Here is a 22,479-nt window from a genome sequence, read left to right as displayed (position 1 = left end):
CCAGGGGCTTTCTAGAAGGAGTAATTGAGGGGGGTCCCCCAACCCAACCGACCTGTTGGCCCACTTCCTTAATGCCCCATCACACCTGGCCTCTGCTCAGATGGCATGTTGCAGCAATGAGTTGCAGCCACTGCACTAAGGCCTGCACCAGAGTAGAGGAGCAGGTGGAGGGGGCCACAGACGTTGCCCGTGTGTCAAGTGCCAGCCCTGGAGGGGCCCAGACCCAGATAGATTTCCCCATTCAGGGCTGTGTCTTTAGTATGGGGTAGAGGGTAGATTATTGAGTAAGGAGCCTGTCTTGCCCCAAGTTCTGCTAGATAGATGGCTCCATGCGGCGGGGGTAAGTCTGGGGTTCTTGGAAAGAGCTTAACAGGACTCTTCTGATCTTTCTGCACCCAATGCCACAGGACTATCCCGAGGGCACAGTCCCTTACCTGGGCACCGTCCTCACACACCTGGCGTCACTGCACAAAGACCAAGATTCCAAGGATGTGAGAACAGGGCCCCAGCCCTGGGAAAGCAGATTGGGGACAAAGAGCCTCTCCCTGCCCCTTGACCTCCAGCAAGAGCCCACGTCCTCCCCAGCCCCAGAGTGCCAAGCACCACAGCAATCCTACTTGTGATGCCCTATGCCCTCAGACCTCAGTGCTGCTGATGACATGGGGCCATCCTTCAGAGGGTGGTGAGCAAGGGTGGCAGTGTGACAGCAGGTGCTCAAGCTGACATAGCATGTGTGAATTGCATTGCCTTGTCACTGGAAGCCTCAAGTCTCTGCCATGTCCACAGAGTTGAGCAGTGAGCTCCCTGTCTTCAGGACCTAGGCCTCCCTGTCCTAGACTGAGAGCAATCCTAGTCCAGCTGTGCACCCAGCCTGCCCTCTGCTGGAAGGACTTGGTAGGGTGGCAAGTGGCAAGGCAGCCTTCAGGGTGGAACCAGCATTTTCTTAACAGATTGATTCTTTGCTTTGCAGGGTTCTTGGCTCAATATGAAAAGACGAAGAGAGGTGAGAAAATGGCACCTTTCACCGCAGGCAGCCAGCTGTGCGGGTCCCTTAGGTCCTTCCTTCCCTCTGAGGATGGTCACATCTCTTGTCCTCCAGAGTACAGGAGATAGGGCCCTGAGCTGGGGATCTAGGGCAGCTTGCTGGGGATGGGCACTGGACCTCAGTAGAGAAAGGCATGTGTGTTCCGGAGAGATAAGGGTGAAGCCAAGTGACGACCCGAAGTAAGCTGCATGGCCCTACCTTGCACTGGTCCAGGTTCATCACCTCTGTGTCGTTTCTCTCAACCAGGAATTCAAGGTGATGGCACTAATGAAGGAACTACAGGGCTCATGTCAGGAGCTCCAGGTGGTTCCTGACATGAACTTCGTGTCTTGGTTTAACAACATGAACCGCCTAAATGAATTGGAAAGGTGAGCTGGGGTAGGCAGTGGGGGCAACAAACATGGGAATCCCCAGCACCAGTCCATGAGAGCCTGTTGCCTGAGTCAGCCTCCCACCAGACCTGTTGAAGGAAGGGTGTATGAGCTCCTGAGTCCCCAGGGCCCCTGGGAGGGAACCCCCAGGGTGGAGCCTGCTGTCCAACCAGCTACTTCTTGTCTTAGTTCCAAGCTATCCAGGGAGCTGGAGCCTCCCCGCTGGGTAGTTGTCCTCACCAGGAAAAAGAGGAGCCCTCCCCTGAGGAAGCCCTCCGGAAAGTAAGTACATTGGCCCAGGGGCCAGGGACTCCCCAGGGTCTGGGTGGTGGGACAGGCAGCCTGATGAGCTGGGGCTGCCATCCCACCACCTGCCACACAAGCCTTTGTCTGGGTGGTGTGGCCTGACCTCTGCCCACCTCACTTCCTTCATTGGGGTCCCACGGTGGTCCTCAGAGGATTGGGCATAGGGCTACTTGGAATTGAGCAGAAATGAAGTCTGCCTCAAGCCCAGGGGGCAGTGGGTGTGGGACAGCCCTGTGTGCTCAGGGAAGCCCTGGAATTAAGGCAGTCCCTCCATTCAGTTGCCAGGCTTCAACAAGAGAGCTCAGTGACAATGGCAGCTCCCAGTTGGAGACAAATGAGCAGCTCAGCGGTGGGAGTGGCAGACATGTACCCAGCGTGCACTTGGGCTGCTCACCCAAGCCTCCCTCACACAGCAAACGATTATATCGGTCTGCCCCAAATATCTGCATGGCAAAGATGACAGAATATGAGGGAATCTTGCCGTTCCTGAGCCCCCAGCCCTCCAGGAAAGCTGGGCATAGGGCTCTCTCCTAGCCTGTCCTTTCTTCAGCCCAGATGCCTGGACTCCAACCACAGAAAATCCTAATCTCCAGTGCATGATGGGAAATGCATTGCACAATGCACAAAGACTCAAATGTCACAGTTTACCCATTGGGAAGGGTGGGTGGGTCATTTAGATTAAAAACCTATGTGGAAACACTAATAGTCTGTTAAAACCATTTCTTTACAAGAGCAAGGTTTTGGTCGGTGCTTTTCTTTGTCTTTGTTAATGGCAGAGACTTCTGCATATCCTATTCTAAGATGAAATCCTTTCGGGCTTTGAGGTAATTTTTTTCTCTGCAGAATGAGCAAGAGCAGGTCCCGCTAGCGGCTAGGCTTTCAGTCAGTCAGGTGTTCTCATGAACTGTTCCACAAGCCTTGAAATCTGAGTGTTGAAAAGTCTCCTTTGTAACAGCCATCATCTGTGTGGGAAGCTGCTGGCTTACTTCCATGCAGGTAGGGAAGCCTCCCTCAACCTGCTGGGAGGGACTGGAGTCGCCATGCACAACTGCAGGACCCTGGGGGAAAAACAACCTGATGCCACACCAGACCCAGGGCAGTGCTCCAGGGAGGGAGACACTGCTGAACTGCCAGAAGTGCTAAACTCAGTCAAACCAAAATCACAATTCTTACAACAAAAGTTCGTTCCTAAACCCATAAACACACTGATGAAGCAAAACACAGGGAAACATGCAAAGGAGAAGATACAGATCACAGAAAGCACATCAGTCAAATGCCAGAGCCACTCACAGATTCCTAAGGGAATATAAACCCTCTTCCCTCATTATTTCATTGTTCAAATAATTCTTGAATAGTTGCCCCCCTGGGCTTTTATGCCTGTTATAGGAAGATATATTTTCTTTTCTCCATTACACAGTTGAAGAAAGCCATGGCAAGAGCACTTCCCCTTTGTGTTTACTTCACAATACCAGAGTTCCAGTGGACAAAATGTCCATCCGGCCAAGCAGACACACATGACCAGGAAGGAAAGTGGGGACGATGCTTCTAGACTCCTCCGCAGCAGTAGCAAAGGAACCCAGCAAGAGATCAATAGAGGATAATGCACAATAGAGGATAATTGTTGTTTCAATCCTCCACTGTAAATTACCTGCCAGGTGCTTTTGACTAACATCTGCAACTTCAGTGTCTCAACAGCCTGAGATCTTCAACCTTATACAACTGAGATACACACTGTCATTCCAGATATCCTTGTAGACTTTTGAAACCAAACACAAAACGGTCAAAACTTAAAGCTTCATATCCATGGCCATAGAGTGACAGATTACATTTGCCTAGTTTTATTCTGAAGCATTAGTTTTTCCAATTATTTTCATTCCTAGTCTTCATAACTAAAATGTTATTTCATGGAATATCTTACATCCTAGAATATCATCTTTCATCTACTCTCTTTGGAATTGTGGTATGATTACTTTTACTTGGGGGTTGCTTTTTTAAATTTCCATTGCTGCTTTGTCTATCAGCTATGGAACTGCAAGGCTGGTTCATTGCCTTGAGCTTGTGAGTTGAGTGTTTTGATTTACCACCTCTGTCTGTGCTAGACACACTGCCCTGCCATCTTGCCACAACCTAGTTCTTCCTCTAAAGCCATGGCAAATTCTACAACAGAAAGAAAGAGCCTGAGAGACAATAAGACACAGTGGGGAGTCAAGTCAAGCAGGAACATGTTTATTAACACAGAGCAAGCAGTTTTTATAGCAAAAAGGAGAGGGTGCATGGGAGGGGAGGAAAAGGAACCAATCACTGTCAAGGTCACACCCTATCATGCACCTAAGCTTCCAGGGGCTGGTTATGCACTGAAGTTAAAGCAAATCGGGCTCCGCTCACTCAACTCCCTCTCAGCACCATCTTTGTTGCCCATGTGCTCCACAGATTCCCGCTTTTTTGTTTTAATGGCAGACCCACCTCCCAGTTAGTTATCCTTTTTCCTCCATCTTAAAGGTCATTTTAACAGGATTACATTGGTAAGAATAGCCACACAAGGGGTTCGAGGCAAGTCTGGGATGGGAGAGAGAGAGAGAGAAAGACAGAGAGATCACTAGCAAGCAATTGGTTTAGGGAGAGAATCACCCCTCCCTTCGCGCAAACACAGAGTCACAGTGGTTTCAGGAGGCTGGCAAGGCTGGATTGGATGGACAGAAAAAGGACAAGGCACCAGCCTCACGCTCGTGCTTTCCCACACTGGGGACCTCCCATTCCATGTACCGTCCAAGGGAGTCCTGTCCTCCCTGGTTTTCCTTGCTGGGTTGGGGCCCTGGTGGCATCTAGAGACCTGCTGTGCAGGTCTTGATCAGAGGTTGGGCTGAAGGGTCCAATTAGGTGTTAGGGCGGGGGTTCCGTTGGGCTTCAGCTTTTGGCTGTGAATTGGGGTCAGCATTGGCCTTAGGCTTGGGTTAGGTGAGGTTTAGGGAAGAGGTGGGGGACAGGGGTCAGGTGCGATTTCAGTATGGAAGATGGGGTTAGGGTGAGACTTGGGATAGGTTTGAGCTTAGGTGTAGACCTACTCCATGGGGTTGAGGGTTTGGGTGAGGGTTACTGGTGGGGTGAGGAATGGGCCTGTCCTGAGGACAGTTGTGGACCAAGGTTTCTGGGTTAGGTGGTTCTGCACCGGCACTAGAGAGGTGACTTCCAGGATGCTCTGCAAAGCCCAGGCCTCTGCTGAGTGCATGGCCGGTGAGGGCAAAGCGAGGTGAGGGAGGGAGGGAGGCAAGCGCAGTGAGATGCAAAGCATCGGGAAGCAGCCAAATGCACAGCCATGCACCGAGAGATGGAAGCGGTCCCTCAGTAGCCTGGCAGAGAAGACAGGTGGGGAGCCTTGCAAGTGCACTTGCCTTAAGCGCTTGAATGTGCAAGGCTGACGCAGGCAGGCTGTGGGGTAGGAGGGCAGGGCAGTGAGTCGCTGGGAAATCGGCCCGGTCTCCTTCTGGGCATTAGTGCGTGTGTGGGGAAGGATGGGTGCAAGGGGGGAGAGAGCACTGGGCAGGGAGAGAGCGCTGGGCAGCGAGAGCAGCAGGCCTGGCTTGCTGGCAGAGGCTGCGTTGGTCCGTGCGTTGATGCGAGCATGCTTCGATGCAATTGTACGAGCAAGCAGGTGCAGCAGGTGTGTGTGAGCCGAAAGCCGCAGGCAGAGGCAGAGGCAGAGGCTGACAAGACCATGGAGAGCAGAGGCTGCAGAGGTGGCAAGCAGCATTTGGGGCTGTGCGCAGCACCAGCAGGGGTCTATGGCCATACCACCCTGAACTTGCCAGATCTCGTCTGATCTCGGAAGCTAAGCAGGATCGGGCTTGGTTAGTACTTGGATGGGAGACCGCCTGGGAATACCGGGTGCTGTAGGCTTTTGCCTCCACCGGGCTTCTTCTTCTTCACAACCGCAGCCCGCACCACTCAGCCTGCCTTCTGCACACTTTCCCCACACATGCTCACACACCCTCCTGGCACGCTGACTCCCTCACAGTCACAATCACCTGCTCCACACACACTCAAACCCTAGCTCCACTGTGCTCACAGCCCTGCCTAGGGAGCCCCTGCCCACCCCACACACTCTGACCACACCGCAGGCCCGTGCCACACCCCTCACTTCCGCACGGTGGCGCACTCACACCCACCCCTCACACCCCCACTGCTCTTGCCTAGCTCACTGGTTTCTAGCTTCTGGCTGCAAGCACATCTAGCCTGTGGCCTGCAGCTCCCCGGCCAGACCCGTACCCGCCCCTCTACTGCGTGGCATGACTTCCTGTGGGTTACCTGAGGGGCTTTTTTGTGGCTCTGCCCAACCTTCTCTATGTGGGATGCCTACTCCTTCAATAGATGAATTGCAATCACTGAAATGAGGCTTGGCTCAAGTGTTCTTTCATCAAAGCCAGCCCACCTTAGCCTGCTTCTTCACAACTCCAGCCTGCACCGGTCACCCTCCCTTCTCCACACATGCTTACACACCTTCTGACATGCTGAGTCCCTCAGTGACAATCACCTGCTCCACACACACTCAACCTTTATCTCCATTAGGGTCAAAGACCTGTCAAGTGAGTCCTTTCTGTACACTGATGGTAGGTGGGGCACCTTGCAAATCCACTTTAGTGATTATATTTTTAACTCTCAGGCAACACAGTGTTTTAAGATGGAGGAGGATTTGTCAGAAAAACACAGAGCCCTGGGCACTTCTGCTCAAGGCTAGTTTGTTGAGTTCCCAACTTAAATCATATATATGTATATATACACACAGACACACTTATTTCTTTTATTTGGTTGGATAAGCAGAAGCCATGGGTAGCTTCCTGTTTCTGGGTGACACAGTGCTAGCTTGACCTGTGTATCTATGTTAGATCTGGATAGTGCAGGCATTATCCATCAACCGGCTTTTTTTTTTTTTCCAGGTAAGGGGTAGGTTTATTCAATAGACCTCCTGGGACCAGGCAAGGTTGGCACTCTATGTGGCTGGGAAAGACCTGGGAATGAGAGAGAGCTGGGAAAGAGAGGAAAGAGAGAGGAAAGAGCTAGAAAACAGCAGAGAGAGCACAGAGAGAGGGCATCTGGGCCTGGGCTAGGCCTTATCTAGGGTACCAGTGGAGAAAGGTGTGGCCACATCAAATTCATACGCGACCTCTTCCAGGTGTCCCAGTTGCCTAGGTAAGGCAGGTACTGGGTGGAGACTTTGCTGTGAGGAGGGTGGAGTCTGCTAGCCATCCAGGAGCGGACCTTACATTCCAGCCTTTTAATAATCATGAAATAGGGTGTGGATTCGCTCTGGCTACTTCCTGCTGACAAGGGGCGTTGACAATAGGGCTGGAATTTGGTCTCCTCCCAGAGAAGGCAGTGAGCAGCAGCTGTCCGTTGGTGGCGTGAGTCCTTAGATGAAGTCTGGAGAAGTCTCATGAGCATTGAGGGGCTGGAAAAAAAATACTAGAGAGCAAATAAATGGCAAGAGAAGGACTTGGGGCTGAAAATGTTGGTAGAAATGTCCCTAGCTACTTCTGACATCTGGTGACTAGGTAGAGGAGAAGTCAGGTAACAAAGGCAAGAATATAAATTCTTGTCCAGTTAATAGGTAGACAGATATGGACACTAGATGGGCAGGCTTCTTACTTCTACTAATCTCCCAGCTCTGGTTAATTTTGAAAGGGCAGGCACAAAGTGGCTGATGTGACATCATCTCCTCTTACTCCTCTCCATGTTCCCTTCTTCCCCAGACTGGCTGAGTCTACGTGCTCATTGCTGGGATGGCTTGTCCCTCCCAGCTGGTATTCAAGGAGGTTTGAACTCAAGGCCTAGGCAATGTCCCTGAGCACTTCTGCTCAAGGCTAGCACTGAACCACTTTGAGTTATAGTACCACTTGCAGAGTAGAGTCTTGAGCCATTCTTCCAGACTGGCTCTTTGCAGGTTAGTTGGGAGATGGAGTCTTAGGGATTTTTCGGCCTGGGCTGGCTTTGAACTGCAATCTTTGCCACAAAAGCCCTTTATTATTTCCAATTAAAGCAACAAGGAGATCAAATAGAACAAGTAGAGCTTACCTAGTCCTTATCAAGAATTGCCAACAAATATTCTGAAATGACAAAACTCATTAGATGTAATGAGAATTATAGCACAGATATGCCCAGTATTTTAGAACCATGTAGGCAAAACTCAAAATCTAAAATTTTGACAACAATGTTTAGACATCTTTGCTAACAAACCACATCACATGGTTGGGCCTCAGTTGCCAGGGCCTGTGAAAAGAGCAACTTGTTAGCAAGGCATCTTAGAATAGCTGGATGGCGTAGTAAGTTTGGTGGAAGGTTAAGGGTCAGATGGGGCCAAACCCTTAACCCACCATGTGGCCAAGATGGAGAATTCAAGATGGCGAATTTCTGAAAGAATGCAAAGAAACCCTGAACAAATAGATCAAGCCTACATTGGCTAGCCTTTGAGAGGGAACCTAGAGGGCGGTCCCCAGGACCCAGCCTGCATCAGACCCTTCAGGGAACAAGCCAAAATGTAGAAAAGAGAAAGGGAGAGATAGGGAAAGTTGGACATGAATGGCAGAGAGAGCAAAGAGAGCCCGAAAGTAAACAGACTTCTGATCATTTACCATTGCAGTGGCAAAAACTGTGTACATCTGAGAATGGCATAAAAATGAGGCGCTCTGGCTTTCCAGGGAGCGCAAGAGGCATTTCAAAGGGGTTTCACGGCTCAGGCGTGACTCGTAGCACCCCATTAAATGAGTAGTCAGTCTGGTGAATGAAGGAGAGCTGACCAGGCAGAAGCGGCGTACCAACTTCCCCCAGAGCCCTCTAGAGAGAAATGGCCAAGCCCCCAAAACCAAGCGTCCTCGGCTTCAGAGGTGACTGGCCTTTCAGCTAAAGGCCGTCGGAGCTCTCTGGCGTGGCGCCACATCTGAACAGAGACTGAGCAACAGAGAGTCATAGAGAGTAGTTTCACTCACCAGAGTAGAGAAATGGTGTGGATGTGGATATGAAGGCAGCAATGGTATCGATGTGCTGTGTCCACAGCAGACAGACGGGTTCGAAAAAGGCCGTCAGAACTGTGGGTATTCCTCAGAGCAAAAAGGGAAAAACAGAAAAAGAAAAAAGAGGAAAAAAAACCAGAGAGGAATCCCACCTATCCTGACTTTAAGCCCTTTATCCGAGTCACGGCACCATTTATGTTAGGTTTTTAAAAAGAGGTAGCCGAGTAAGAACAGCAGCACGCAGGTGGTATTCAGGTAAGGGGTAGGTTTATTCAGTAGACCTGCTGGGACCAGGCAAGGTTGGCACTCCACGTGGCTGGGAAAGGCCTGGGAATGAGAGAGAGCTGGGAAAGAGAGGAAAGAGAGAGGAAAGAGCTAGAAAAGAGCAGAGAGAGCAGAGCGCAGAGAGAGGGCGTCTGGGCCTGGGCTAGGCCTTATCTAGGGTCCAACCGGCTTCTTCTGGGCAGCTAAAAGGCACATGTCCTTGTTTTGCTCATGGACTTGTGACCAAACCTTGCCCCCTTTTGAATAGTAAGTCATTAAAAACAAAATCTAAAGAAACAAAGAAGAACCAAGAAAAAAACAACTGTTAGGGTTGTGGCTCATGTACTGAAACGCCTGTCTAGGAAGAATTAGATGTGAGCTTCTAAAAAAAATTTCTGGGACACCTCATGGTTTGGTTGCTAGCTTGAATGTATTGTTGTTGATGCTTTTTAAATTCTTTGTTTAGTTGGATGGATGGGTAGATGGGTCCACTGAGCTATCCACACAGTCTGTGGTGCGTTCTGTTAGCTTAAGTTTGACCAACGTTCGCAAGGCCCATAATTTTATTCCCAGACTGGGAAAATAGACAAACACTGGCTGCTTCATTATTCTTTTAATTCCACCTATTGCACCACACACCTTTTCATGTCTCTAGAACTGTGAAAAAGATGATAGATCAGGGAAAAGGAGGCCAGGGAAACCAGCATTGCCTGCATGTCCGACACCAATGGTGCTAGACTCAGGAATTGTTAGATTCAGAGCACAGACCACCCTTTTCTTTGTTTGAAGGCCTCTTCATGTTAGAGTGAGGCTTTTGCTTAGGTTAGGCTTATTGGTGGCCTCAGCAGTATAGACAAGGGTTTTGAGTGGTCTTAGGTAATAAGGCTAGGGTTCTGCTTAGAGTTAGGATCACAAGTTGTGCTAGGCTGGGCATTAGCAATGGAATGAGGCTTGATCAGAGGTTCGACTGAACGCTCCAATCAGGTGTGAGGGTTGAGGTTCAGTTAGGGTTTACATTTTGGCTGTGGTTAGGGTCAGAATTGGGTTAGGTTTAGCATTAGGTAGAGTTAAGATGTCATGTCAATATGATTGTTTGGGCTAAGGTGAGATTTGGGATCCCCTAGAGTAATTACATTCAGATGAGTTAAGGTATTAATAGTAAATATTTCACAACCTTCATTAAAATCCTAGACAATGTAAGATAATATTAAAAAAATGACACATGGTGCCAATTTTATTTGCAGCTATTATCATAGTATTCTAACTCAAGGTCACAAGTTACACTTTGACCCCTGCTCTGGATAAATGTTGAACTACTGTAGAATTCACCTGTGTTAAAATGCTGTTGACAAGCCTAGATGGAGCGTACTCATTGGTTTTGATTTTTTGGTCATGGGGCCTGAACTCTGGGCCTGGGTGCTGTCCCTCAGCTGTTCAGCTTAAGGCTAGCGGTCTACCTCTTGAGCCTCAGCACCAATTCCGGTTTTTTCTGCTTATGTGGTGCTGAGGAATTGGACCCAGGGCCTCAGGCATGCAAGGGAAGCACTCTACCACTCAGCCATCTTCCCAGCCTCACATACTTGCTCTTGAGAGTCATGTTGAAAGCCGCCTTCACCATGAGTATGTCCTTAGCAAGGTGCTGTGTAGTAAGGGGAGATTCCTCAGTGTACAACAGGTAATTCTGAAGAGGTAGTGTCCATTTACCATCATTAGGAACTTCTAGGGCAAAGCAAAAGCTCCTACTGGAATTTGAGGAGGAAAGTGCACCATTTCATAATCTAATATAGACAGTTCCATCAGATAGTTCACCAAAGTATGCTGCTCAACATCAACTTCTCTAATTCTGATGCTCTATGAAGGAGGTACAAGGTTAAAAGGTGGCTCAGAATAAAGTTCAAAACTCTTATAATCCTCATTTCCATCTGTCTGATTTGGTGACTTCTCTCCTGTGCCAACTCTGATGTCTGCTAAGATCTGACTTGTAAGTGAAAGACTTTCCACATTTGCAACATTCATAAGGTTTCTCTCCTGTGTGAATGCTCTGATGCACACTCAGATTAAACTTCTGCTTGAAAGACCTTCCACAATTGTTACATTCATAAGGTTTCTCTCCAGTCTATATTCTCAGATGAACACTGAGGTTTGACTTGTAGTGGACTTTCCACATTTGTTACATTTCTAATATTTCTTTTCTCTGTGTTCTCTGATGCTTGAGATTTGATATGTCTGAAAGGCTTTCCACATGTGTTCGATTAATATGGCGTGTCCCTTATGCCTCTTGAAGGATGAATTGTGCTATTCATATGGCTTTTCTCCTGAGTGTGTTCTCTTATGGGTACTGAGGTGTGACTTGGTAATGAAAGACCCCAGACTCCTGGGATACTTTCGTCTGCGGGAAGGCGCCCCAGAAACCAAGATTCCAAACCAGCAGATGCAACAAGCAAGAGGAATTTATTCCACATTTGCGCAAATGGTCTCTCTGCCTTGGCATGGGAGAGAGTACCGAGCAGCGGTTACAGGCATTATTAAAGGCAAAAACCACAGGATTAGCATAAGACACCAGGTGCCCCGGGATTGGTCCATCTACAAGTCACTGTGTACTCCAGCAATCATTTTGCTATGCGGGATACTTCGTAACACTCTTCGTAAAATGGTTGGCTCAGGGCAAATCTAGGGGGAGCGGTCACCCTGGAGGGGAGTTCACATAGTTACAGGCTTGTGATTGGTTGACGTTTGACCTAGTTTGCTGGACTCGCCAGATGGTCCTTATCTTGGGTCCCATTTGGGGAATTTTCAAACAAGAGCTTAGAAAAACATACTCTTTTGTTCTTTATCTTTAACCACAGACCTTGTCCCGGGGCCAGCATCTGGACTCTGAAACTTTTTACTTATTTTTAGGGAGGGGAAGGGTCAGTGCTAGCGCAAGCAAGTTTACAGAAGTAAAATCAGCAGTTAGCAATTGTAAAATGTAACTCTAATTTTTAATCTTTCAGTAAGACTTTCCACATGTGTTACATTCATATGGTTTCTTTATGTGTGCTCTGATGAATGCAGAGACAAGACCTCTGGCTGAAAGACTTTCCACATCTGTTACATTTATATGGTTTCTCTCCTGTATGGGTTTTCTGATGCATACTGCAGTATGACTTCATAAGAAAAGACTTTCCACGTCTGTTACATTTATATGGTTTCTCTCCTATGTGTGTTTTCTGGTGTATACTGAGGGATGACTTGTAGACAAAATACTTTCCACATTTGTTACACTCATAAGGCTTCTCTCCTGTATGCATTGGCTGGTGATAATTGAGGATTGCCTTCGTGGTGAAAGACTTTCCACAGATGTTACATTCATATGGTTTTTCTCCTGTGTGTGTTTTCTGATGTGTATTGAGGTGTGACTTTATGAGAAAAGACTTTCCACATGTGTTACATTTATATGGTTTCTCTCCTGTATGTGTTTTCTGATGCTTACTGAAGTATGACTTCGTGAGAAAAGACTTTCCACATCTGTTACATTTATATGGTGTCTCTCCTGTGTGTGTTGTCTGGTGTATACTGAGGGATGACTTGTAGACAAAATACTTTCCACATTTGTTACACTCATAAGGCTTCTCTCCTGTATGAATTGGCTGGTGATAATTAAGGATTGCCTTTGTGGTGAAAGACTTTCCACAGATGTTACATTCATATGGTTTTTCTCCTGTGTGTGTTTTCTGATGTGTATTGAGGTGTGACTTTATGAGAAAAGACTTTCCACATGTGTCACATTCATATGGTTTCTCTCCTGTGTGTATTTTCTGATGGTCAGTGAGGTTTGACTTGTATAAGAAAGACTTTCCACATGTGTTGCAGTTATAAGATTTCTCTGCTGTGTGTTTATTCTGATGCCTACAGAGATGTGACATCCGTCTAAAAGATTTTCCACATGATTTACATTCATATGGTTTCTCCCCTGTGTGTGTTCTCTGATGCCTAGTGAGGTTGGACTTGATGACAAAAGACTTTCCACATGTGTTACATTCATATGGTTTCTCCCCTGTGTGTGTGCTCTGATGCATGCGGAGATGTGAAATCATTATGAAAGACTTCCCACACGTGTTACATTCATAAGGTTTCTCTCCTGTGTGTGTTTTCTGATGTCTGCGGAGATACCACATCTGGGTGAAAGACTTTCCACATGTGTTACATTCATATGGTTTCCCTCTTGTATGTGTAAGCTGATGCTTGAGGAGATAAGACATCTTGCTGAAAGACTTTTCACATGACTCACATTCATATGGTTTCTCCTCTGTGTGTGTGTTCTGATTCCTTTTTAGGTTTGATTTGATGACAAAAGAATTTCCACATGCATTACGTTCAGATTGTTTCTCTCCTGTATGTGTGCTCTGATGTTTGCAGAGATAAGACATCTGGCTGAAAGACCTTCCACACACGTTACATTTATGTGGTTTCTCCCCTGTATGTTCTCTGATGCACCTCGAGCTATGATTTCCTTTTGAAAGACTTTGCACATGGGTTATATTCATAAGATTTCTCTCCTCTGTGTCTTTTCTGATAAACATTGAGGGATGGGTTTTGCTTGAAAGACTTTCCACATGTGTTACACTTATGTGATTTGTTTCCTGCTTGAGTTCTCTGAGGCTTGCTGAGATCTGATTTCTGGTAATTACATTCATTATATTCATAGGGTATCTCTCCTGAGAGAGTTTCTCGCTGTACACTGAGATCTGGTTTGTAGTAAGAAGATTTGTTTCATTTTTTACACCTAAAAAACGAACTCTTTCCTCCACTATGTTGCTACTTTTGATTATGACTTGTAACAGATGTCTGTCTGGACTTTCCTGGCACATTTCACCGAAGCCATCTACTTGCTGGACATCTAAAATGTTTAACAAATAAGTAGATTAAAATCATGATGGCATCCAAGAATTACTTAGAGAATACTCAAGTAAAGGTAAACACATTTCCGCCCATTCTACTTACTAAAGATAATACTACTAGGAATGGAATTATGAGAATTGAATGCATTCCTCCCTAAGGAGTTACTTAACAAATACTAATATAATCATATTCTTCTCTGGTTCTTGAAGTTTTATTGTGTGTTTAAATATCAGAGGAAATATTTGGTCAAAATACTCAATAACTGCTATTGCTTTTAAACTGAAGACAAATAATCTGCCAATTATTTCTCTTCCTTTCTTTTCTTTCCATTTTTTTTTTATTTTTGGTCTGTTGCAGGGCTTGAACTCTAGGTCTGGGCACTGTCCCTGAGGTCTTCAGCTCTACCACTTGAGCCACAGTATCATTTCCAGTTTTCTGGTGGTTAACTGGAGATAAGAGTCTCATGGACTTTCCTGACTGGGCTGGCTTTGAACTGAGATCTTCAGTCTTCAGCATTCTGAGTAGCTAGGATTACAGGCATGAGCCACCAGCACCCGGCTCAATTTTGTTTTGTTTTAGGGAAGTTTTTATATATTTTGCAAAAATTATGTGCTACTTTCCTTCTGAAACCTTTAGATTTGAAGACAACATGTGTTCCAGGTTCAGAGAACCTAAGGATATATAAAAGGGTAAATTACCTGTCACCTAATCAGGAGTGGTTCCTGAAGGGAGGATTCATGCCTATCTTTGAGAAACTCTCCTCCCAGAAAATTCTACCTGGTACCTATGGGGATTTTCAAGTCTCTTTTTTTTTGTATGTTCTAAAAAATATCTTCCACATTCCTATTTTCATAGCATTGCCCAAACACACTAGACCCCCAAACTTGGTTACATTTTTTAAAAGCTTTGGTTCTGAATCCTAGGTTTCTGCTCCACCGTTGAGAAGTTTCTTTTCTGACTTATCTGAGGCTGCAAATATCCTGTCCTCCTTAGTTCCTGATACCATCTATCTTCAGGGTTAACAGAAAATGGAATTCCTTTAAGTTTTCCATTTTCTTTTTTTGTTTCAGAATGGGTTCCAAAGATAAAAGAGAAATGCTAACCTTAAATACTCTCACACAGATTTTAGGATGCTCCCCATTAGTGTTGGTTCACTTGGACTTGAGTCCAAAGAACTTCTTTTCTGCCACACACAGTATGGGGACCCTGATCCCGATGGGAACTGTGAATATTTGCAGAGTGACTGATCTTAGCAGAAAACTTATTGTTTTATGGTTCTTTATCCTGTGTTTAAGACAGGATTTTTTTTTTTTTGGGGGGGGGGGGGTTGTGGTGCTGGTATTGGGGCTTGAACTCTGGGCCTGGGCCTGAGCTCTTCAGCTCAAAGCTAGCACTCTACCACATGAGCCACCGTGCCACTTCTGGTTTCCTGGTGGTTAACTGGAAATAAGAATCTCACAAAATTTCCTGCCCTGGCTTGCTCTGAACCACAGTCCTCAGATCTCAGCCTTTTGAGTTGCTAGGATTACAGGCACCTGATTTATACAAGATCAATTTTTCTAATCTTCCTGTCAAAGACAGGAAAAGTGCCTTTGTGTACTCACATTACTGCCTTCTGAAATCTTATTTCTTTTTTTTTTTTTTTTTGGCTGGTCGTGGGACCTGAACTCTGGGCCTGGGCACTGTCCCTCAGCTCTTCAGCTCAAGGCTAGTACCGTACCACTTGAGCCACAGCACCACTTCCAGCTTTTTCTGCTTATGTGGTGCTAAGGAATCGAACCCAGGGTATCATGCAAGCAAGGCAAGCACTCTACCGAGCCACCTTCCCAACCCCCCGATATCTTATTTCTTATTGCTTAGAATATGCCTATTTGATCTGTTCCTGTAATTCCCATAAGCTAGCCTTGGTAAAATCTGATGATATAGAGGCAAAAAAAGGAGAGACATTGTCTATTAAGTCATGTAGGTTAGTTACATTCATTCCTCCTCTTATGATGTTATTACAAAGTTATAGTATGTCTTCATCCATTACCCTAGTACCTGCTGGAAAGAATCAGGAACACAGGAATCCAGGAGATGGGATAGGAACGAGAACATCTCAATATAGTCACATCTTCTGAGCTCTCTCTTTTTAACATCCATGTCCAGCAAATGCTGACTCACCTGTGATATTCTTATCTAGGGCTTCTCCCAGCCATGGTTCTGCTCCTTGCTCCAGCTTAACAATCACTTCAGGTTTAGGAACACAGTGTCCTGTCAATGGGGAATATAGAACTTTGGTCTGGTGTAATGATCTCACACAACCTGGTAGAAGGCTACTTTTGAACCTATTTTCTTATTTCTCATCAATTCTAAAGAAGACCTCAAATATGTGCTTTTGATTTTAAATACCAGTTTTAAATGACTGAATTCCAAATTCGTGTCTATAATAGTGATGTACACTTCATATTAGATTGTATATCAACCTGTATATCATATGGCAAATTTAGAAAAGCATCACATAAAAATTAAGTTATCCTGGGGGAAACAGGGAGAGAAAATGAGGTATTGCATAACACTTTCCAACAGCAATGTCCTCATTTCCTGACAAATGTAACTGTAACTACTCTGTACATCGTGTTTACAATAAAATTTTAAATATTAAAATAGGGGCTGGGAAGGTGGCTCAGTGGTAGAGCGCTTGCTTTGCATGCCTGAGGCCCTGGGTTCGATTCCTCAGCATCACATAAGCAAAAAGAAAAAAGCCAGAAGTGGCACTGTGGCTCAAGTGGTAGAGTGTTAGCCTTGAGCTGAAGAGCTGAAGGACAGCCCCCAGGCCCAGAGTTCAGGCCCCACAACCGGACCCAAAAAATAAAAAACAACAAAAATAAATAAATATTAAAATAAAATAAAGTTTTCTTAAGTAAATAATATCTCTTGGGCTGGGAAGGTGGCTCAGTGGTAGAGTGCTTGCCTTGTAAGCATGAGGCCCTGGGTTCGATTCTTCAGCACCACATAAGCAGAAAAAGCCGGAAGTGGCGCTGTGGCTCAAGTGGTAGAGGACTAACCTTGAGCTGAAGAGCTGAGGGACAGTGTCCAGGCCCAGAGTTCAGGCCCACAACTGACAAAAAAAAAAAACACATAAAAATAAATAATAATATCTCTTATTCAATATTTTCCTCAGTCTCATCCAGGTAAAACTTCTTTGTGGAAGCTGGGCGCCAGTGGCTCACGCCTGTAATCCTAGCTTCTTAGGAGGATGACATCTGAGGATCGCGGTTCAAAGTCAGCCCCATCAAAACTCCATGAGACTCTTATCTCCAATAAACCACTCAGAAAACTGGAAGTGGTGCTGTGACTCAAGTGGTAGAGCGCTTGCTTTGAGCTGGAGAGCTCAGGCCCAGAGTTCAAGCGCCATGACGGACAAAAGAAAAACAAAAACTTCTTTGTGGATCTCATCTCACAACTAAACATATTTGTTTTGTTTGTGTCTGTTCTGAAAATAGTATTAAGTTCATTAAAAGGAAATATATTTGATTTTTCTTGTTATCTACACGTCACAAAAATAAAAGCACATGCAAATTATTCTACTAACCAACCTTGAAGGAATTTATGAAGTATTAGTAAATGTTTAGGGGGAAAGATTTTATAATTGGATAGAGAAAAAGTAACTGAAAATATAGAAAAACTAACCAAGAAGAAAGTCTAAGAGCCAGAACATGACTAGAGTCTCAGTAATACTTAAAGAAACAAAAATGAGGAGGTACATTTATAAAAGAGATACCAATGAAGACTGCAGAGGGCAGATGTCCAATGCATGACAGGATCTGTCTTCAGGTGAAGAAACTGTGGGAACTGTGGAGAACAGCTCAACACAGCCACACTGGCTCTGATCTTCACAACCTCCCTGTCTAAACTGCACTGAATCACCTGGGAAGCCCTGATTAGAGTATCCTTCTTCCATCAATGGCTCTGCTGTTTGCTCTGGCTTCAGAAGTAAGTCAGATTTGGAAAACTAGTGCCCTGTTATTGGGTAATAGTATAGAACTTTCACCAAACTACTTTGAAGAATGAACTTTCTCTTATGGGGACATGATGGTCCTCAAAAAACAGAATATTGGGCTGGGAAGGTGGCTCAGTGGTAGAGCGCTTGCCTTGCATGCTCAAGGCCCTGGGTTCGATTCCTCAGCACCACATAAGCAAAAAGAAAAAAGCCGGAAGTGGCGCTGTGGCTCAAGTGGTAGAGCACTAGTCTTGAGCTGAAGAGCTGAGGGATAGTGCCCAAGCCCAGATTTCAGGCCCCATGACCGGACTCCCCCCCCCCCAAAAAAAAAAAACAAAACAGAATATTACATCTAAATAGCATTAAATCTGATCCATATTCATATATCTATCAAGAACAAAGCACTTGCTCATGAGAATTAATGTGACCTTTGCTCACCCAAGGACACCAGGTTGCTATAGATCTCCAGCATTACATCCTTATACAGGGTCCTCTGAGCATCATCCAGGTCCTTCCACTCCTCCCAGCTGAAGTCCACAGACACATCCTCAAATGATACCAACCCCTGTAATGGCATATTTAAGAAGTCATTAGCCATGAGTCAGGAGATAACCAACTCTGAGGACTCTATTTCTCTACATGTATGTTTCTGTCTTACATAAAATGGTTGGAGAGCCAGGAATGTTGCTTATTGGTAGAGGGCTGGCCTAGCATGAATGAAGCCTTGGGTTTAATTCCTAAGTACCACATAAACAGAAAAAGCTGGAAATGGCACTGGGGCTCAAGTAATAGTGTGCTAGCCTTGAACAAAAGCAGCTCAGGGACAATGCCCAGGCCCTGAGTTCAAGCCTCAGGACTGGAAAAAAAATGGCTGGACCTTGCTCTGTTATCTATGCCATACAGGAAAGAAAAGTCAAAGTATGAATAGCTGCCTCTATACAAACTTATTAATTATTAAAATAAGTTTTACCTTATTAATCAGGAAGTGCTTCTGGTGCTAGCAATAGAAACAAGATAAAATTCCTCTTTTAAAGAGCTAATGACCTTCACTACTGGCATCAATTGTAACTAGATGCCTAGAATCTAGATCGTCCAGAGCTCAGTCAAGAAATCACAAGGGGTTATTTCTTTGTTGCTTTGTATGTCCCTCCCCCACAGTATAACCCCTGCTTTCACTGTATCTGATGTGGGTATAATTTGTGGAGGGGAAGGGGAAAAACAAATTGTTTAAATAGGGATACAGGTGGACCCATTGCAACAATGAGATGTACAAGTCGTTATGTCGAAAATGAACTTTACAGCTTTGGTGGGGGGGGGGGGAAGCGGGGAGGATTGGGTGGAGGGGTAGGGGGAAGATGGGAAGGGATGGGAAGGGGAAACAAAGGAGGAGGCTACAATGCTTGATAAGAAACGTACGCATTATCTTGCCCATGTAATTGTAACCTCTCTGTATTTTCACAATAAAAAAAAATGAACATTAAAAAAAAAAGAGGGCTGGGAAGGTGGCTCAGTGGTAGAGTGCTTGCCTTGCATGCATGAGGCCCTGGGTTCGATTCCTCAGCACAACGTAAGCAGGGGAAAAAATCCGGAAGTGGCGCTGTGGCTCAAGACGTAGAGCACTAGCCTTGAGCCTAAGAGCTGAGGGACAGCGCCCAGGCCCAGAGTTCAGGCCCACGACTGGACCAAAAAAAATAAAGAAAGAAAGAAATCACAAGGGGTACCAACCACATTAGCAGATCTATAAAAACACAGTTCCTAGGTAAGTGTTAAAGAAAGTAACAGTACTCAAGAAACTGATTAGTAATAATCTGGAACACAGAATATTTTACTTAGTTCTCACAATAAAGGTCTCATTATTAGTATAACCCTAAAGATGTTCTGAAGCCTTCTTATACGTCATTCCTAAAAACCATAGAACTGGTAGCATTAACTATTATGACATCCTCCTCCTTCTGCATTACAAAACATTAATCATAATGAAATAAAATGTGTCTTGACCATATTTGCACTTACTGGTACCTCATGGAAGGATGGAAGGACATGGAAAAAGAACTAAGAGAGAGAATATCAGAAAGCACTGTCAGACCTAGCAACCGCCAGCAAGGCAAAGAAAAATAAGAATAAAGATCAGGGAAGGGCTGGGAAGGTGGTCAGTGGTAGAGTGCTGGCCTAACATACATGAAGCCCTGGGTTTGACTCCTTAGTAGCACATACACAGAAAAGGCCAGAAGTGGCACTATGGCTCAAGTGGTAGAGTGAACTAGCCTTAAGCAAAACAAGCTCAGGGATAGTTTCCACACCCTGAGTTTAAGATTAGGAAAAAAAAAAACAAAAAAGCCGGTGCCTCCTAGCTATTCAGGAGGCTGAGATTTTGAGGATTGCGGTTCAAGGCCAGCCCAGGCAGGAAAGTCTGTGAAACTCTTATCTCCAATAAACCACCAGAAAACTGGAAGTGGCGTTGTGGCTCCAGTGATAGAGTGCTAGCCTTAAGCTGAAGAGCTGAGGGACAGCACCCAGGCCCAGAGTTCAAGACCCACAACCAACAAAAACAAAGAAAAAAAGAAAAGAAAAGAAAAAAAAATCAGGGAAATGATCCAAAATGTGGAAGAAAATAAAAGAGGGTACAACAGTATTTGGTACTAATGTCTTATGCAGAAGTCACAAGGAAAGATAAACTCCCATGCTGAGTCTCACTACAAAAAAAGAATGACTAACCATTTTTCTACTGTCACTATGCTTAACAATACCAGAAATGAATGATGACCCCCCAATACACCAAAAGGAAATATGTGTATAAAGTATTAAAAGAAAATAACTTCCCTCATCCCAACAGTTCCAGAGGAACTATTCTAAAAATATGTATTGAATATATTTTCTGATTAAGCTAATTTATCAGCAACACACCTGCATTACCAGAGTGCTACATGAAAAGGCGCTACATCACAATATGTGCTAACTTAGACGCACTCATAGAATCAGGATCACAGAAATAGTGAAATTGTAGGTAAGCATAAAGGACTACTCCTCTACACACACACACACACACACACACACACAGATATGGATACAAACATATTTATTTTATGTAATTTTTTAAATGATGGCTTAATGCAAAAATACAATAGTATATAGATGATTCATATAAATGACAATTCAATATGTGCATCCATACATGTATTGAATACAAAAGTACATGCACTAGGGATAAAGAACCAATATCCAGCTGCTACTGCACTTGCTTTGTACATGTCATGCCCTAAGTTCAAAGCCACAATATAGCCAATTTTTTAAAGGTATTAAGCATAAAGCTTATATATAGAGCTATTCCCTTGTAAAGCACCTATAGATTTTGATGCAGTAAAACAGTACTCTAAGCATATTCAAAACTCAGAGTAACTAATAATAATGCAATGCATTACAGTATATTAGTTTCCTATGGCTGCCATATCAAAACAGAATTGAGGGGGTTAGGAAGGTGGCTCAGTGGTAGAGCACTTGCCTTGCATGCCTGAGGCCCTGGGTTCAATTCCTCAGCACCACATAAGCAAAAAAGAAAAAAACCTGGGAGTGGTGCGGTGGCTCAAGTGGTAGAGCGCTAGCCTTGAGCTGAAGAGCTGAGGGACAGCGCCCAGGCCCAGAGTTCAGGCCCCACAACCGGATCCCCTCCCCCCCCCAAAAAAAACAGAATTGAGAGAGAAATATTTTTTCTTGTAGTTCTAGAGATGAGAACTCAAGAACAATAGAACAATTGCCTGTAGGTTTGGCTTCTTCTAAAACATCATGCTTCAGGCTGAGGATGAACTTCCAGTAAATGTAAAATCACTCATTTTTCATTCATGAGGAAAAATGTAGTACCACACTCCATTAGTGCTCATCCATGATAACCTTAAAATACAGTGGGCCTTGCATATTTGTGAGTCCCACAAATTCAACCAACTATGGATCCAGAACTTTGAAAACATATAGCTACTGTACTGAATATGTACAGTCCTAAAATTTTGTGATAATACGCTGGAAAATACCAAATAACAACGACTTACATTGCATTTAATTTGTACTAGTTGTCAGAGGTGATTTAAAGTATATAGATGGATGTGTGCTGCTTATATGAAATCACAACACAGTTTTACATAAGAAACATGAACATCTATTTTGCTATTTGTGGATACCCAGAGATGACTATGCTAGAAAGATATGATCACACCCCTAAAAAGATAGAAAGTAACAAATATCAGATAAAGCAAGGAGAAAGTAAGTAGCAAAATGGTAGACATAAATGAAACCATATTAGTATGTAATGTAAATGGAGTAAAGATATATGCCATTGCCTGACATGAGAAAAAAGGGAAACAATTCAATAATATATCACTCATAAAAGCATACCTTTAAGAATACAAAAATAGGGCTGGGAAGATGGCTCAGTGGTAGAGCGCTTGCCTTGCATGCCTGAGGCCCTGGGTTCGATTCCTCAGTACCACATAAACAAAAAGAAAAAAGCCGGAAGTGACACTGTGGATCAAGCGGTAGAGTGCTAGCCTTGAGCTGAAGAGCTGAGGGACAGCGCCCAGGCCCAGGGTTCAGGCCCCACGACCGGACCCCCCCCCCAAAAAAAAAAGAATACAAAAATAA

General features: G+C 44.9%; 1 protein-coding gene and 1 non-coding gene across 2 annotated transcripts in view; one reads left to right on the top strand and one right to left on the bottom strand.

Moving 5' to 3' along the window:
• Window positions 1-5,497: 5,497 nt before the first annotated feature.
• LOC122112234 lies at window positions 5,498-5,616 on the top strand. The gene has a single exon (XR_006148130.1). It is a non-coding gene; the product is annotated as a 5S ribosomal RNA (ribosomal RNA).
• A 10,428-nt stretch (window positions 5,617-16,044) lies between these two features.
• Window positions 16,045-22,479, bottom strand: part of LOC122112124 (zinc finger protein 268-like) — a 32,431-nt gene continuing 25,996 nt past the window's right edge. Inside the window, exons 5-6 of the mRNA XM_042684968.1 lie at window positions 18,279-18,415; window positions 16,045-16,121 (exon numbers count right to left, since the gene is read on the bottom strand). Coding sequence (XP_042540902.1) covers window positions 16,106-16,121; window positions 18,279-18,415 — 153 coding nt within the window. The 3' untranslated portion in view covers window positions 16,045-16,105. The remainder of the gene's footprint in view (window positions 16,122-18,278; window positions 18,416-22,479) is intronic.

This window comes from Dipodomys spectabilis, unplaced genomic scaffold, assembly GCF_019054845.1.
Source record: "Dipodomys spectabilis isolate Male_0828 unplaced genomic scaffold, ASM1905484v1 ptg000092l, whole genome shotgun sequence".
Lineage (NCBI taxonomy): Eukaryota > Metazoa > Chordata > Mammalia > Rodentia > Heteromyidae > Dipodomys > Dipodomys spectabilis.
The sequence above is the reverse complement of the archived record's forward strand: the minus strand, read 5'-3'. Positions and strand labels throughout refer to the sequence as shown.